General features: G+C 37.2%; 1 protein-coding gene and 1 long non-coding RNA gene across 2 annotated transcripts in view; one reads left to right on the top strand and one right to left on the bottom strand.

Moving 5' to 3' along the window:
- Positions 1-13,046, top strand: part of LOC149646229 (uncharacterized) — a 300,812-nt gene that overhangs the window by 146,728 nt on the left and 141,038 nt on the right. The window lies entirely within an intron of this gene.
- Positions 7,506-8,093, bottom strand: LOC149646235 (uncharacterized). The gene is made up of 2 exons (XM_089849666.1): positions 8,017-8,093; positions 7,506-7,946 (listed from the first exon to the last, which is right to left on the bottom strand). The coding sequence occupies exons 1-2, from the start codon at positions 8,057-8,059 to the stop codon at positions 7,660-7,662; spliced, it is 330 nt and encodes a 109-aa protein (XP_089705792.1). The 5' UTR covers positions 8,060-8,093; the 3' UTR covers positions 7,506-7,659.

The raw sequence follows: 13,046 nt of genomic DNA, 5'->3' as shown, positions 1-13,046 counted from the left end.
CGTATTAATTTTGAGTTGAGAAACAAGATTATCTTTAATATTTAAATAAATATAATTATTTTTAATTATTTTAATCTTCAATAATTAACATTAATAATAGTTAAATCGTTTAAAATAAAGTTATACCTATTATCATCTCAAACGTCGCTAATATTGACGTTTAAAGTGAAGGGTACCCCTCTTGCCCGCTTTCTTCAAATTTTGGGGTATATATACGATTCGTTTCCATTATAATAGTAAGGAAAAAGCGCAATTGCGAAAACCTTTGGTGGCGATCCCACCTTAGGGAGGCTAGACGTTTCTCGTAACCGTAGCTGATCGCCGCGTATCTCCTAAAACCAAACGATGATAATGGAGTAGAAGCCAATGAAACAGATTGGTGTCTATGTGGAATAGACGGAAGACCAGTAGATGGTGGTGTTTAGAAGACAGAATGTACAGACTGGTGTCCAAGTGGGATGGACGAAGACCAGAAGATGGTGGTGATTAGAAGCCAGTATGTACAGACTGGTGTCCAAGTGGAATGGACGAAGACCAGAAGATGGTGGTGATTAGAAGCCAGTATGTACAGACTGGTGTCCATGTGGGATGGACGAACATCAAAAGATGGTGGTGATTAGAAGCCAGTAAGTACAGACTGGTGTCCGTGTGGAATGGACAAAGACCAGAAGATGGTGGTGTGAGAACTCAAGTAGAGGAGCCATTTCTATGACTGTGAAAGCAGTTCGGAAATGGCGAACACGTTTGCTCCGATTTGGAAACTGCGAACGCGGTCACGTGGGTGTAACAACAGACAGACAGACAGACACACAGACAGACAGACACGATCGTTACAGAACCTCTCCGTGACATACGTCACTCGGAGAGGTAATAAATATGATTAATATTAAATATTTTCTTCGATAGTTGTTCGCCTTATTGAGCGTTACATCGCGTTGATAAAGATCAACTAGACATTCTTGAGAGACTTGACTAATATTTGCGTTTGAAATGAAGCATACGCCGGTTGCTTCGCCTTACTCAAATAGGTAGTATATAAGGGTGTCGAACTACAGCTTAAACAAGAACAACCGCAATTGCGAAAACCTTTGGTGGCGATCCCACCTTAGGGATGCTAGACGTTTCTCGTAACCCTAGCTGATCGCCGCGAATGTCTTAAACCCAACGATGACAATGGAGTAGAAGCCAGGTGTGCAGACTGGAGTCCATGTGGGATGGACAAAAACAAAAACCAGAAGATGGTGGTGTAGAAGCCAGGTGTACAGACTGGTGCCCATGTGCGATAGACAAAAACAAAGACCAGAAGATGGTGGTGTACAAGCCAGGTGTACAGACTGGTGTCCATGTGGGATGGACAATGACCAGAAGATGGTGGAATTAGAAGCCAGTAAGTACAGACTGGTGTCTAAGTGGGATAAAAAAACCTACGCCCAGAAGATGGTGGTGTTAGAAGCCAATGAATACAGACTGGTGTCCATGTGGGATGGACGAAGACCGAAAGATGGTGGTGATTAGAAGCCAGTAAGTACAGACTGGTGTCCGTGTGGGATAGACAAAGACAAGAAGATGGTGGTGTGAAAACTCAAGTAGAGGAGCCATTTCCGTGACTGTGAATGCAGTTCGAAAATGGCGAACACGTTTGCTCCGATTTGGAAACTGCGAACGCGGTCACGTGGGTGTAACAACAGACACACACACAGACAGACACACAGATCGTTACAGAACCTCTCCGTGACATACGTCACTCGGAGAGGTAAAAATATTATAATTTACAAGTCGGGAAAACCAAAATATTACCTCTCCGTGTCGAGAAGATTCAATAACCTTAAGTATCCAATGAAAACGTCGACCCTTTTGCGCTTCCGCATTTCATCCTTACTCTCAACATTATCTTCCTGCATTTTACATACAAAAATCGAATACTCAAAAAAGGAGCGGCAAAAACCTGCTGGCTCTTTACAACCACTTAATTTGACTTAATATCCAACTTCCAAACACAAATATTTACTGGTAGATAAATTGACAACCTACAAGCAAAGAAAAATTCTCAAGAATGGCTCCCGCAAATTTAAAAGGTCTATTTTCAACTAGGTTTTTTTGAAATTTTTGGTCTAACTGTTATCTACACCTAGATGGTTTTCAGAGAAACAAACAAGGAGCATAAACACAATAATGGAAGCTTCAGTTTTATTTAAAACATGTAAAACAATTATCATCTCTGCAAATAGCTTACACATGTCTTTTTTACCAATGCCTAACCGTTTGGATTTTTCTAAAGCAATCTCAAGTCCAAAAAATATTTTTTGATACAAAATAAATGTTTTATATTCTTATTAAGAATAAAACAAGAGGATAAAAAATATCTGTCCTCTCGTAATTTTTTAAGCTTTTATCAAGATTACTCTATACAACAGTGACAAGGAGTATAAACCCATTAGTGGAAGCAGTATTTTTTTTCCGAAACAATCTCGCTTATGTTTATCCTCTCTAGGCTTCGCTAAATACGTATTTCTCTTACGTAAAATATTAATAGACAGGCAAGGATTCATACCATTAAAGAAGGAGAGCAATATTATCCATATTTTCATTTCATATACAGAGAAAAGAAATTATTATGTTTCTGAGAGGAGCTTCCCATTTTAGTTGTTGTTTTGAGAAATATATCGCAATGCACGGGCCTTAATAGATATAGGAGACAATGAATGAAATATATCACAATGCACGGGCCTTGATAGATATAGGAGGCAATGAAGGAAATATATCGCATGCACGGGCCTTGGTAGATATAGGAGGCAATGATAATCTCTCTCTTTGCACGAGAGGTTTATCTTTAATATTTAAATAAATATAATTATTTTTAAATATTTTAATCTTCAATAATTAACATTAATAATAGTTAAATCGTTTAAAATAAAGTTATACCTATTATCATCTCAAACTTTGCTAATATTGACGTTTAAAGTGAAGAGTACCCCTCTTGCCCGCTTTTTTCAAATTTGGGGTATATATACGATTCGTTTCCATTATAATAGTAAGGAAAAAGCGCAATTGCGAAAACCTTTGGTGGAGATCCCACCTTAGGGAGGCTAGACGTTTCTCGTAACCCTAGCTGATCGCCGCGTAAATCCTAAAACCAAACGATGATAATGGAGTAGAAACCAATGATATAGATTGGTGTCTATGTGGAATAGACTTTGTGGATGGTGGTGTTAGAAGCCAGTGTAAGTGCAGACTGGTGTCAATGTGGGATTGACAAAGAATAGAAGATGGTGGTGGTGGAAGCCAGAAAAGTACCAGACCGGTGTTCATATGGGATGGACGAAGACCAAACATGGTGGTGTGAGAACTCAAGTATAGATTAGCAAAGGAGAGAAATACAATTTTCCAAATTTCTGTGAACTGTCAATGCGGTCCGGAAATTGGGAACACGTTTGCTCCGATACGCAAACTGCGAACGCGGTCACGTGGGTGTAACAACGGACAGACAGACACACAGACAGACACACACACACACACACACTCACAGACAGACACGGCCGTTACAGAACCTCTCCTGGACTACGTCACACGGAGAGGTAAAAAGAACGGATGATTTTTCTCACGCCGTATTTCAAAGATCTTACGTTTAGGGCGCTCAACGTTTATGTAAACGCTTTTCGGCCAATTTCTTAAACTTTCTATTATAATAACATCAATCTTCACTTTGGACCATAAATAATAATAATAATAATAAAAAAAACTTTTCGGCTGGCAGTCAACTTTGGAAAAATATGGTTATTACCAGGGGCTGGAATGCATACTTATACTTGGAATCTTTAAGAGGACATTTTCTGGGTCTTAGTGCTTGAATTAAAGGGAGGATGTGTAGAAACCGTCACTATTGACGTCATGGTATTTCAAACCGAGTGGCTCGTGATATTGATTGAGGAAGCAAAGAGGAGGGAAATAGGGAGAGATAATCGCATAGGCTGCCGTGATCCATCCGTATTGAGAAGAGAGGAAAATCTGTGATACGCGGCGGCTCTTAACGCGCAATTTATTCGCGCACAGTTGACGTTATTGGTTCTCCTCTTTCGGGTTACTACGTCACCAAAATTGCTCGGAAAGGTTTAAACGTTGTTAAAACGTACGCTTTAAAGATAAAAAGCCGAGGCTTAAGTGAAATGTTCAGCCAAGTGGGCTTTATTAAGCAAAGAGTTATTTATTTATCAGAGGTAATTTAGATAGATAGTATAAGATTAGAGCCGTGTAATGTTTCAGGAAAATATTCAAAATATCTCACTTGTAAACATATAACACCAAATCCTGCTAATGGATCACTATCACCTTTAGAAAAATGGCTTGAGCACACGAACCCACGAAATGATGTTTTTTAATTACACATTGTTGATGTTTGGTTATAGGTTTTCGAAATGGTTTAAAAGTTATACCGTTCATTTTTGGATTACTTGAATACCACGTATTGCTACTACAATTCAAGTAGTAGCATTTTTTTGTGGTAAACCATTTTAAATTACCTCTGATAAATTAATAACTCTTTGCTTAAAAAAGCCCACTTGGCTGATCATTTCACTTAAGCCTCGGCTTTTTATTTTTAAAGCGTACGTTTTGACAACGTTTAAACCTTTCCGAGCAATTTTGGTGACGTAGTAGCCCGAAAGAGGAGAACCAATAACGTCAACTGTGCGCGAATAAGTTGCGCGTTAAGAGCCGCCGCGTATCACAGATTTTCCTCTCTTCTCAATACGGATGGATCACGGCTGCCTATGCGATTATCTCTCCCTATTTCCCTCCTCTTTGGAGGAAGAACACGTAATTGAGAGTTAAAATAAAGAAGAGTATTAAAATGGGCTATTACTCAGCAGTGGATTTTCTCCTAGTCATTTAGTTCAGGCGAAAGTCGCGATTTAGTCATTGAAAGCGATGCACATGGTCTGTGTTTTGTTCTGAGGTAACAGTCCCTTTCAGAATCCGCTGTAACTATCTCTTCAAATAAATAATAAAAAGTGCGACAGCGAAACGTCTTCGTTTTTAGTCGGAATATTTATTCATATGAGATTCAACTATGTTCCCAACTTCCCTCAATTCCGATATGGCGTCAAACCCTACAAGCTCTTACTTCGGTTTGGCAGCCATAATGGTGAGCTTCAGGTTTCCCCCTGCATTCGACCAACCTGTATGGCCGAGCATATCACTCGAATCTGTAGGGCTTTACATCTTTTCGATCAGCTTCTGAAACTGCGTAATTTTTTTGACGTTATATAGGCCGAAATAAAGACAGCTTTAGAAGCAACAAAAAGTCTCGTCTTCGAGCACATGAAAGTGCTCGAAGAGCGTCGTCGGGAAAATGTATACGCATTCTTTCCTAAGACCAAAAAATTGATGGGAAATTGCGAACTGGCAAGAAACTCTAAAAAAATGTTCTACACGCGTCCGATATTTTTGAAATTTCCACGTGGGGGCACGTTTTACTGTGATAGGGAAATCATGTTTCACCCGTTCTTCATTCTCGCGTACGTACGTAATAACGGTAAACATTCAATTGAATTATAAATTATAATGGACCACACGTATTTCAAAATGAATTGTAAAAAGCCAACCAAGGCACAACAGAGGAAGATTGATAAAGGTACGTTTACAATAGCCAATGTAAGTTCGAATATTTAATGGCATTTTTTATTCAGGAATTGCTTTTAACAACTCGTTTGTAAAGAAAAACTTAAATGTCATTCTATCTAAAGCATCTGCTTCTCTGCATAAGGTTACTCGTATTGGTAGGACAGTTCCTTTTATTGTGAGTATGTTTAAATATAAGTTGATATAAGACGACAAACTGACCCCCCTTAAGCAGAGTTCGTACAAAATGTTTGGATTGAAATTTGAAATTCCATGACTTTTCCAGATTTTCCCTGATCATATTTCACAAAGAGTGTCACTATTCTCACCCCCCGGGTAGAAATAGGCGGAAGCCTATTCCTACCCTAGGTGAAAATAGCGTAGAGGCTATATCCACCCTACCACGTGACTAAGAATTGAGGTAAGGGCTGCGGTAGGGTGAAAATTGCTTGGCTGCTATTTTCACCGCCCGGTGAAGTCTACCCCGGGTGAACATAGCGTCAAGGCTATATCCACCCTACCGCGTGACTAAGAATTGAGGTAAGGGCTGCGGTAGGGTGAAAATAGCGCCCAAGCTATTTTCACCGCCCGGTGAAGTCTATCCATTCACACATAAAGTTATGGGATGTTTCACTGTTCTGTGGGCAGAGAGTTGAAAACACTTTTTTTTGATGCCAATAGAGTAATGACCCAGTGTATATCAACATCATATCATCTATATCTTTGCTCATTGTTATACCAGGGTCCAGTGGGAGAGATACACAAATAGGTCAGAAAATCTCTGGGTCAGGGGCCCAGGGTTGTTTAAAACACTGCTTAGCGACCAAAATCAATTACTATATGCACCCGGGGGGTGAGAATAAGGTACGAGCTATTTTCACCCGGGGGGTGAGAATAAGGTACGAGCTATTTTCACCCGGGGGGTGAGAATAACGTACGAGCTATTTTCACCCGGGGGGGGTGAGAATAGCGTATAAGCTATTTTCACCCGGGGGGGGTGAGAATAGCGCGCAGGCTATTTCCACCCGGGGTGAGAATAGACACTCTCTTTCACAAATTTCCCGGACCATTTTAGGCCTGTTTGTAACATAACCTAAGGTATGTCAGGTTGCCGTCTTTTAAAAGATATATCTATCCCACTAATCAATCGGTTATTACTTATGCCTACCAAGAATGCACTCAAAGAAATAGAGGAAAGAGGAATTGAAACTCTGTCAGAGGAAGCATTCGATTACTTATCTATTTTCGCCGACAGCAATACTGGTGTCCTAGATAAAGGAAGATTTAGTTTTAACCGACACGAATTAATGACCAACTTGGATTTTCAACAACAGCTAAAAGTGTCATTCATGGATATTGAACCATTCAAGATGCTATCAAAAGAAGACCAAGCTCATATAGTTGTTATTTTCTCAAATCGATTATTTAACGAAATTAACCAGATTTACTTGGATAAAGAAGCTGGTGACGCTCAACCCACTCTTATTCCAATCAAGGATTTCATCAAATTAAGCGCTGCAGAAGTACACAAGAAAGATTTAAAAACCTTACACCATATTGCTGGCTACGTTCTAGATCAACTAATTGGACTTTACGAGTGTCCTGTATTCTGGAAAAACTGTTTGGTTAGAAAGAGTGAAGCGACTGAAGAATATCACAAATGGAGTATTGTGCAAGATAGAGGCGGTCTTTTATACTTGGGAAAACCAGCTTTTGAAATGTTTAGAGCTATTTGCTGTAAGCTTTCCCCTTTAGTTGAACCTAGTGAACCATTTAAAGATAATTCAAATAGGAACATTAAAATACTTAGCATATTAGAAAAAGATCCATTTATTTCAGAAATGTGGGAAAGGTTGTGGGAAGCTAACGAAAACTCTAAGAACGCTAAATCAAAATGCTTTAGCATATTAATAAATTGCCACCTAAAGGGATTGACAAGGAAAGTGAAAAATATATTTCAAGCTCTCAAAAGGGACTGTTTGAACAGTAGCGGAATACGAAAAGAATTAAAAGTAATCACACAAAAAAACATTTAGTTAAGGCCTAATGGCTCATCGCGAAATGCATCACGGGCGATTTTTCTTCCTGCGGCTCTTTTTTCTTAGTGGTGGAACAATTTCCAGTTGACACTTTTGTTAATAACGTTTTCGTGAGTTTCAGTCTTTTTGTGCTTTCTCCATATTGTTTTACGGTGGGATTTTCACCCGCACCACAAGCAGCTCTCTGTCTGTTAAAATAGTTTTCAATTAAATCTTGGTTTAGATTAGCTGTTAGGACAAATGGTGCTCCTTTCTGAAGAAGAAACTTGACTATAGCAATAGTAGACAAAACTAAATAAAACCAATTCTGTATTTATTAGACATGTTCAATGGAACTAAATAAACTAGTCAATTTACAAACCGGTTATCCGTAGTCCTTCCATCGTTTCCCTACTAAGTAACATTTTAGACTTGTCAAAATCTTTCTCAACGTCCAACTGTTCGACATCTTCTTCCCAAACATGCAGGTAACCAAGAAATTCGTCTTCGAGCCACTAAGGTTAGACATTTCAAGCTTAAGAAACTGAATACTTGGATATACCTTGATATTGATGTCCTTACCTTAAAAAGCCAATCATCTACACTTCAATATGGTGCCAAACTTGGTTTCCTTTTGAAAATGTAGTTGGAAAGATTGGATACATTCAGCATGTCGAAAAAAGAGTCGAACAATTGAATGAACTTGACTGTCTCAGAGGCCTCATCGCCAACTAGTTCTTTCATGGCATTGGCGACACTACTACTCAATACTTGCGTGGCCAACCTTACCCTCAGGGTTGTTGATTTTTTTGATTTTTTCAAAAAAATCAAAAAATCGATTTTTTTTTATTTAAATCGGATTTTTTTGATTTTAATTGATTTATTTGATTTTTTTGATTTTTATTGAACTAATAGATAGTAAATTACCAACATGAAAACTTTTGAGTCAAAATTAAGCAAAAGCAAAATAATCATGACATTTGAGCAGCTATTGGATATTATTACTATTCAAATGCTTGTATAAAAAGACTAGCTTGACCGCTATTTCATTTCCTAGCCTTTCCGGCAAGACAAACTGGAGCTCTGGGAAAAACTTACATTGAAATATACCAAAACCATGATTATTTTTAATTTTAGGTCTTTTCTAGTTAAGTTTCTTCTCGAGTTTCTTAAACTACTTCTTGGAATCATAGAAAACATTTTTTAAAAATAAAAATATATTCTTGATTTAAATCAAATGATTTTTTAAAAAAAATCGCTTGATTTAAATCATGATTTAAATCAGTGATTTAAATCAAACTGATTTAAATCAAACAACCCTGCTTACCCTCATGCAGCTAAATGCATTTGGGTGAACGTGGTTATAAGTTAGTTTGGGGGCAAGCCTCAACATCGAGGAAGAGTCTTTTTCGTAGGTGTCGACGACATGTTTCCAAAGAATAAATTTTCCATTTCTTTTTAACAAACGAATTGGCCTCAAGACACCGTCCTTATGCTTTTTCATCTTTCCACTGTTGGCAAAGGCGTTTTTGGCTGTTTTAAAAACATGGCAAACATCCGAAACAAAATATAGTGGTTTTCCATTGTTAAAGGGATTCATACAATAATATCCAACTTTGCTGTTATTTATCTTTTGCTGAACGTCTGTGCATATCTTGAATAATTTCTGGTTTGACGATGCCTTGTCACAAACTAATGACAGAATCCTAAACCCAGCAGCTTGAAGATTTTCTATAGCTTCCCAAACTATTGAATATAAATCATCTGCAGTCAAATTACCACAAGGAAAATAAGCGTTTGCAAATTTGAATTTGGTTGTCAGTCCTCGAACCATCATTTGAAGTACGTGAGACGCTAAGGGTATTTGCGCGGTGGTTTCTTCTGTGAGCCCTTCTATTCTTCTTTCTGCTTCTGTAACTTTATTCCGGAAGCTGTTTAGGTTTGTTGCTCCAATTAATTCTCCAGTATGACTTTTGAAAACCAGATCTTGTTTGACTTGGATTTCATCAATTACCAGAGAGAAATATTTTTGGTGTTATTCAAATTGTTCTGTGTCAATTTTTTTTCTCGATTCCAATAACGTTGCGTCATTGAAGCCACTTTTAGTGCGTAGGCCAACGGATTAGTTAAACAGTGTTCTCTGTGATGGAAGTGTGAAGGCTTGTCTCATACTTTCATACGCGGAAGGAGACTTTGCTTTGATGTAAAGGCACCAATATATGATGGCAGGATGATATTGCTTTGGACGAGAGTTTTTAGACATAATTAATTTTTTATTGTTCTCGCATCAATAGTTTTTGGAAAAATACAGATTTGGTCTCGAATGGATTTTTAATGATGATGTCTTCAAACTCCTTGCTTTCTTCTGCTGACATACATATGCCCTCATTTAGAAAACATTTCTTGACTTTACGTTCAAAAACGTTTCTTCGATTGCTTAAAGCCTTATATTTTTTGTTGATATAATTCACTTTCTCTTTAACTTGACCATTTGTCATGTACCGGAGATTTGTGTTACGGTTAAAATGGTGATCTGGATTATCTCTTCTTTTTCTATTTTGTTGAACCTTTTGTCTTCCTTGACAAAGAAGGCAAAGAGAAGCTTCCCTTACAAAAAACTTCTTAAGAGTTCTAAAGGAATTTCTTTGGAACCCTACGGAGCCCTTGGGATCATTTTCTAAAGAAACAATTTCCAAAGACTTCCTTGGAATTTCCTAAAGAATTCTTGAGATAAATTTCCAAAGAATTTCTTGGGATTATTTTCTAATGAAATTCTTTAGGAATTCTAGAGATAAATTTCCAAAGAATGTCTTGGGATTATTTTCTAAAGAAATTCTTTAGGAATTCTAGAGATAAATTTCCAAAGAAGGTCTAGGGATTATTTTCTAAAGAAATTCTTTAGGAATTCTAGAGATGAATTTCCAAAGAATTTCTTGGGATTATTTTCTGAAAAATTCTTTAGGATTTCTAGAGATAAATTTCCAAAGAACGTCTAGGGAATATTTTCCAACGAAATTCTTTAGGAATTCTTGAGATCAATTTCCAAAGAAGGTTTAGGGTTTATTTTCCAAAGTTTTTCACATTTTAAGTTTGTGGATGACGAAAATTATGTCACTAACTCTTTTTTTTCTATTGTGGATGTTTCAATGTAAGTAGGGCACATACGTCCGCGACAGGGATGCGATTAGTCAGGGTTCAGTATGTGTTTAAGCAGGGAAGGAAATGAGATTTACTAGGGAGGTGACGGAAGGGATGTGGGGGTCAAGTCACCTCCGGCGGACACGGGGCAGTCGGCACCTATAGGGTAGGATCGCCGACACGTGTCTTATTCCCTCAAACTTCGCCGCCCAGAAGCTTGGCTTACAGGAGTGCGCCACACTCCCGGCTGGGACTAATTCTTTAAAAGTAAAATAAGAGTATATAATTAAAATCGTTATGTTTAGATTTACAGGGAATCTAAGCTGTCAGTCGGAATTTTTGCTTAATTCTCTTATCTTTATTTCGAGCGTAATTAGAGTCCAAAATAAATATTTTTTAGAAAACATTGTAGAGAAAATTAGGTTAAACGTGTTTCTGATACTTGAAAAACTCTCAGTGAATATACATTATTAAATTTAACAACAACGTCTGTATCTACTGCTTGGCCGTTAAAGCCTTCAAAACCCACATAGTACACCATACAATTTGCAAAAGATTAAAACTGTCTGCCGTTTACGGATGTTTTTAAGTCGATTAAATGTCTGACTTTATAAGCAATTTCACACTGCATGCGAGAACTTCCTTCGCTATATGGGGTGTAGTTCACTACACTCCCTGTATTGGGATATGGTTTTGCGTGTAAGAACTATCCTCGTTTCAAGTGGCTAAATTAAGTTACCCACTTCTCAAGATATTTCCCAAGAAAATTCCAAAGACATTTCTCAAGTAAATTCCAAAGATATTTCCCATGTAAATTCCAAAGACATTTCCCAAGTAAATTCCAAAGACATTTCCCAAGTAGATTCCAAAGAAATTTCCCTAGAAAATTCCAAAGATATTTCCCAAGTAATTTCCAAAGACATTTCCCAAGTAAATTTCAAAGACATTTCTCTAGAAAATTCCAAAGACATTTCCCAAGAAAATTCCAAAGATATTTCCCAAGAAAATTCCAAAGATATTTCCCAAGAAAATTCCAAAGATATTTCCCAAGAAAATTCCAAAGATATTTCCCAAGAAAATTCCAAAGATATTTCCCAAGAAAATTCCAAAGATATTTCCAAAGCAATTTCCAAAGAAAAAGAGGCCAATATTCCCCAATTTCCTAAAGAACGCCTTAAGGATTTCCAAAGAAATTTCCCAAGGAATTTTCTTAAGAGTTCTTAAGAAGATTTTTGTAAGGGTATCCTAAGCTGGTAATGTGAAAGTTCTTCAAAGTGTAATAGCACGGACGGTAACTTACCGGTAATTATGGACATTTAATTACCGACTCACATCTTTAAGTCAACGTGTTGCAACAACAACTAGAAGGAATATTTTAATTATGTTTAGTATGAACGCATCAATTACGTGTCAAATCAAATGTCTAAATTCTAATATGAGTAAAACAATTTGAATTTTACAAATGTACTTTAGAATTTATAATGTGCAATTAATAAGCAACAACATTGTTAACAAAACGATAATTACATATTATTTATTATTTAATACCAGGGAAAGATTAAATTTTAGAAGTAGGAATGGAGAACGGTGAGTATTTATTTCAGTCCGACTCATAGCCCCTCCCTCCAACACGTAACGAAAAGTTTAAATGATTTTATTGGCTCAGTTAAACTACGATTTATGACGTTGCTTTCATGCCCCTCCGTCCCGTGGAAGGGGGTCCGGGACTTGCGCGCCCACATTACTCTGTTCTCCATTCCTACTTCTAAAATTAAATCTATCTCTGTTAATACCTTACATATTTGAAAACTAAAAATTACTTTTTGCTCTGATCAGTTACAAACTTTCATTAGAATTTTTAAATGTGTACTTGGCGCAATGTGTACAATCTCGCGAGCTATGTAATTAACTATTTTTACGCACAATCACCTTTTATTAATACAATAATTATTAACTTTATCTACAAAGAGCTTTAAATGATGTTCTTATTGACCACATTGTTTAAAATTGTATCCCTCACGATCTAGACAAAATCCTCCGGTCATAATCCCCCGACAGTGTATAATAAAAAGGTCGTAAAGAATTCAATATCAAAATTATCTAAAACACTAGAAGCGTCAGCGATCTGGTGGCATAATAGATAAGGCGTTGAACAGCGGAGTGAAGGATCGCGGGTTCGATTCCCCGAAGAAAAATAAATATTATTAAAATTAAATTTGACTTATTTCTAATTAATTTGTGACTTTCATTCAGTTCTAGGGCAAAAAAAGGTTT

Source organism: Phalangium opilio, unplaced genomic scaffold (assembly GCF_054372755.1).
Source record: "Phalangium opilio isolate 3A_F unplaced genomic scaffold, DU_Popi_V2 ptg000089l_1, whole genome shotgun sequence".
NCBI lineage: Eukaryota > Metazoa > Arthropoda > Arachnida > Opiliones > Phalangiidae > Phalangium > Phalangium opilio.
Note: the sequence above shows the minus strand (reverse complement) of the source record. Positions and strands in the feature narration are given on the sequence as shown.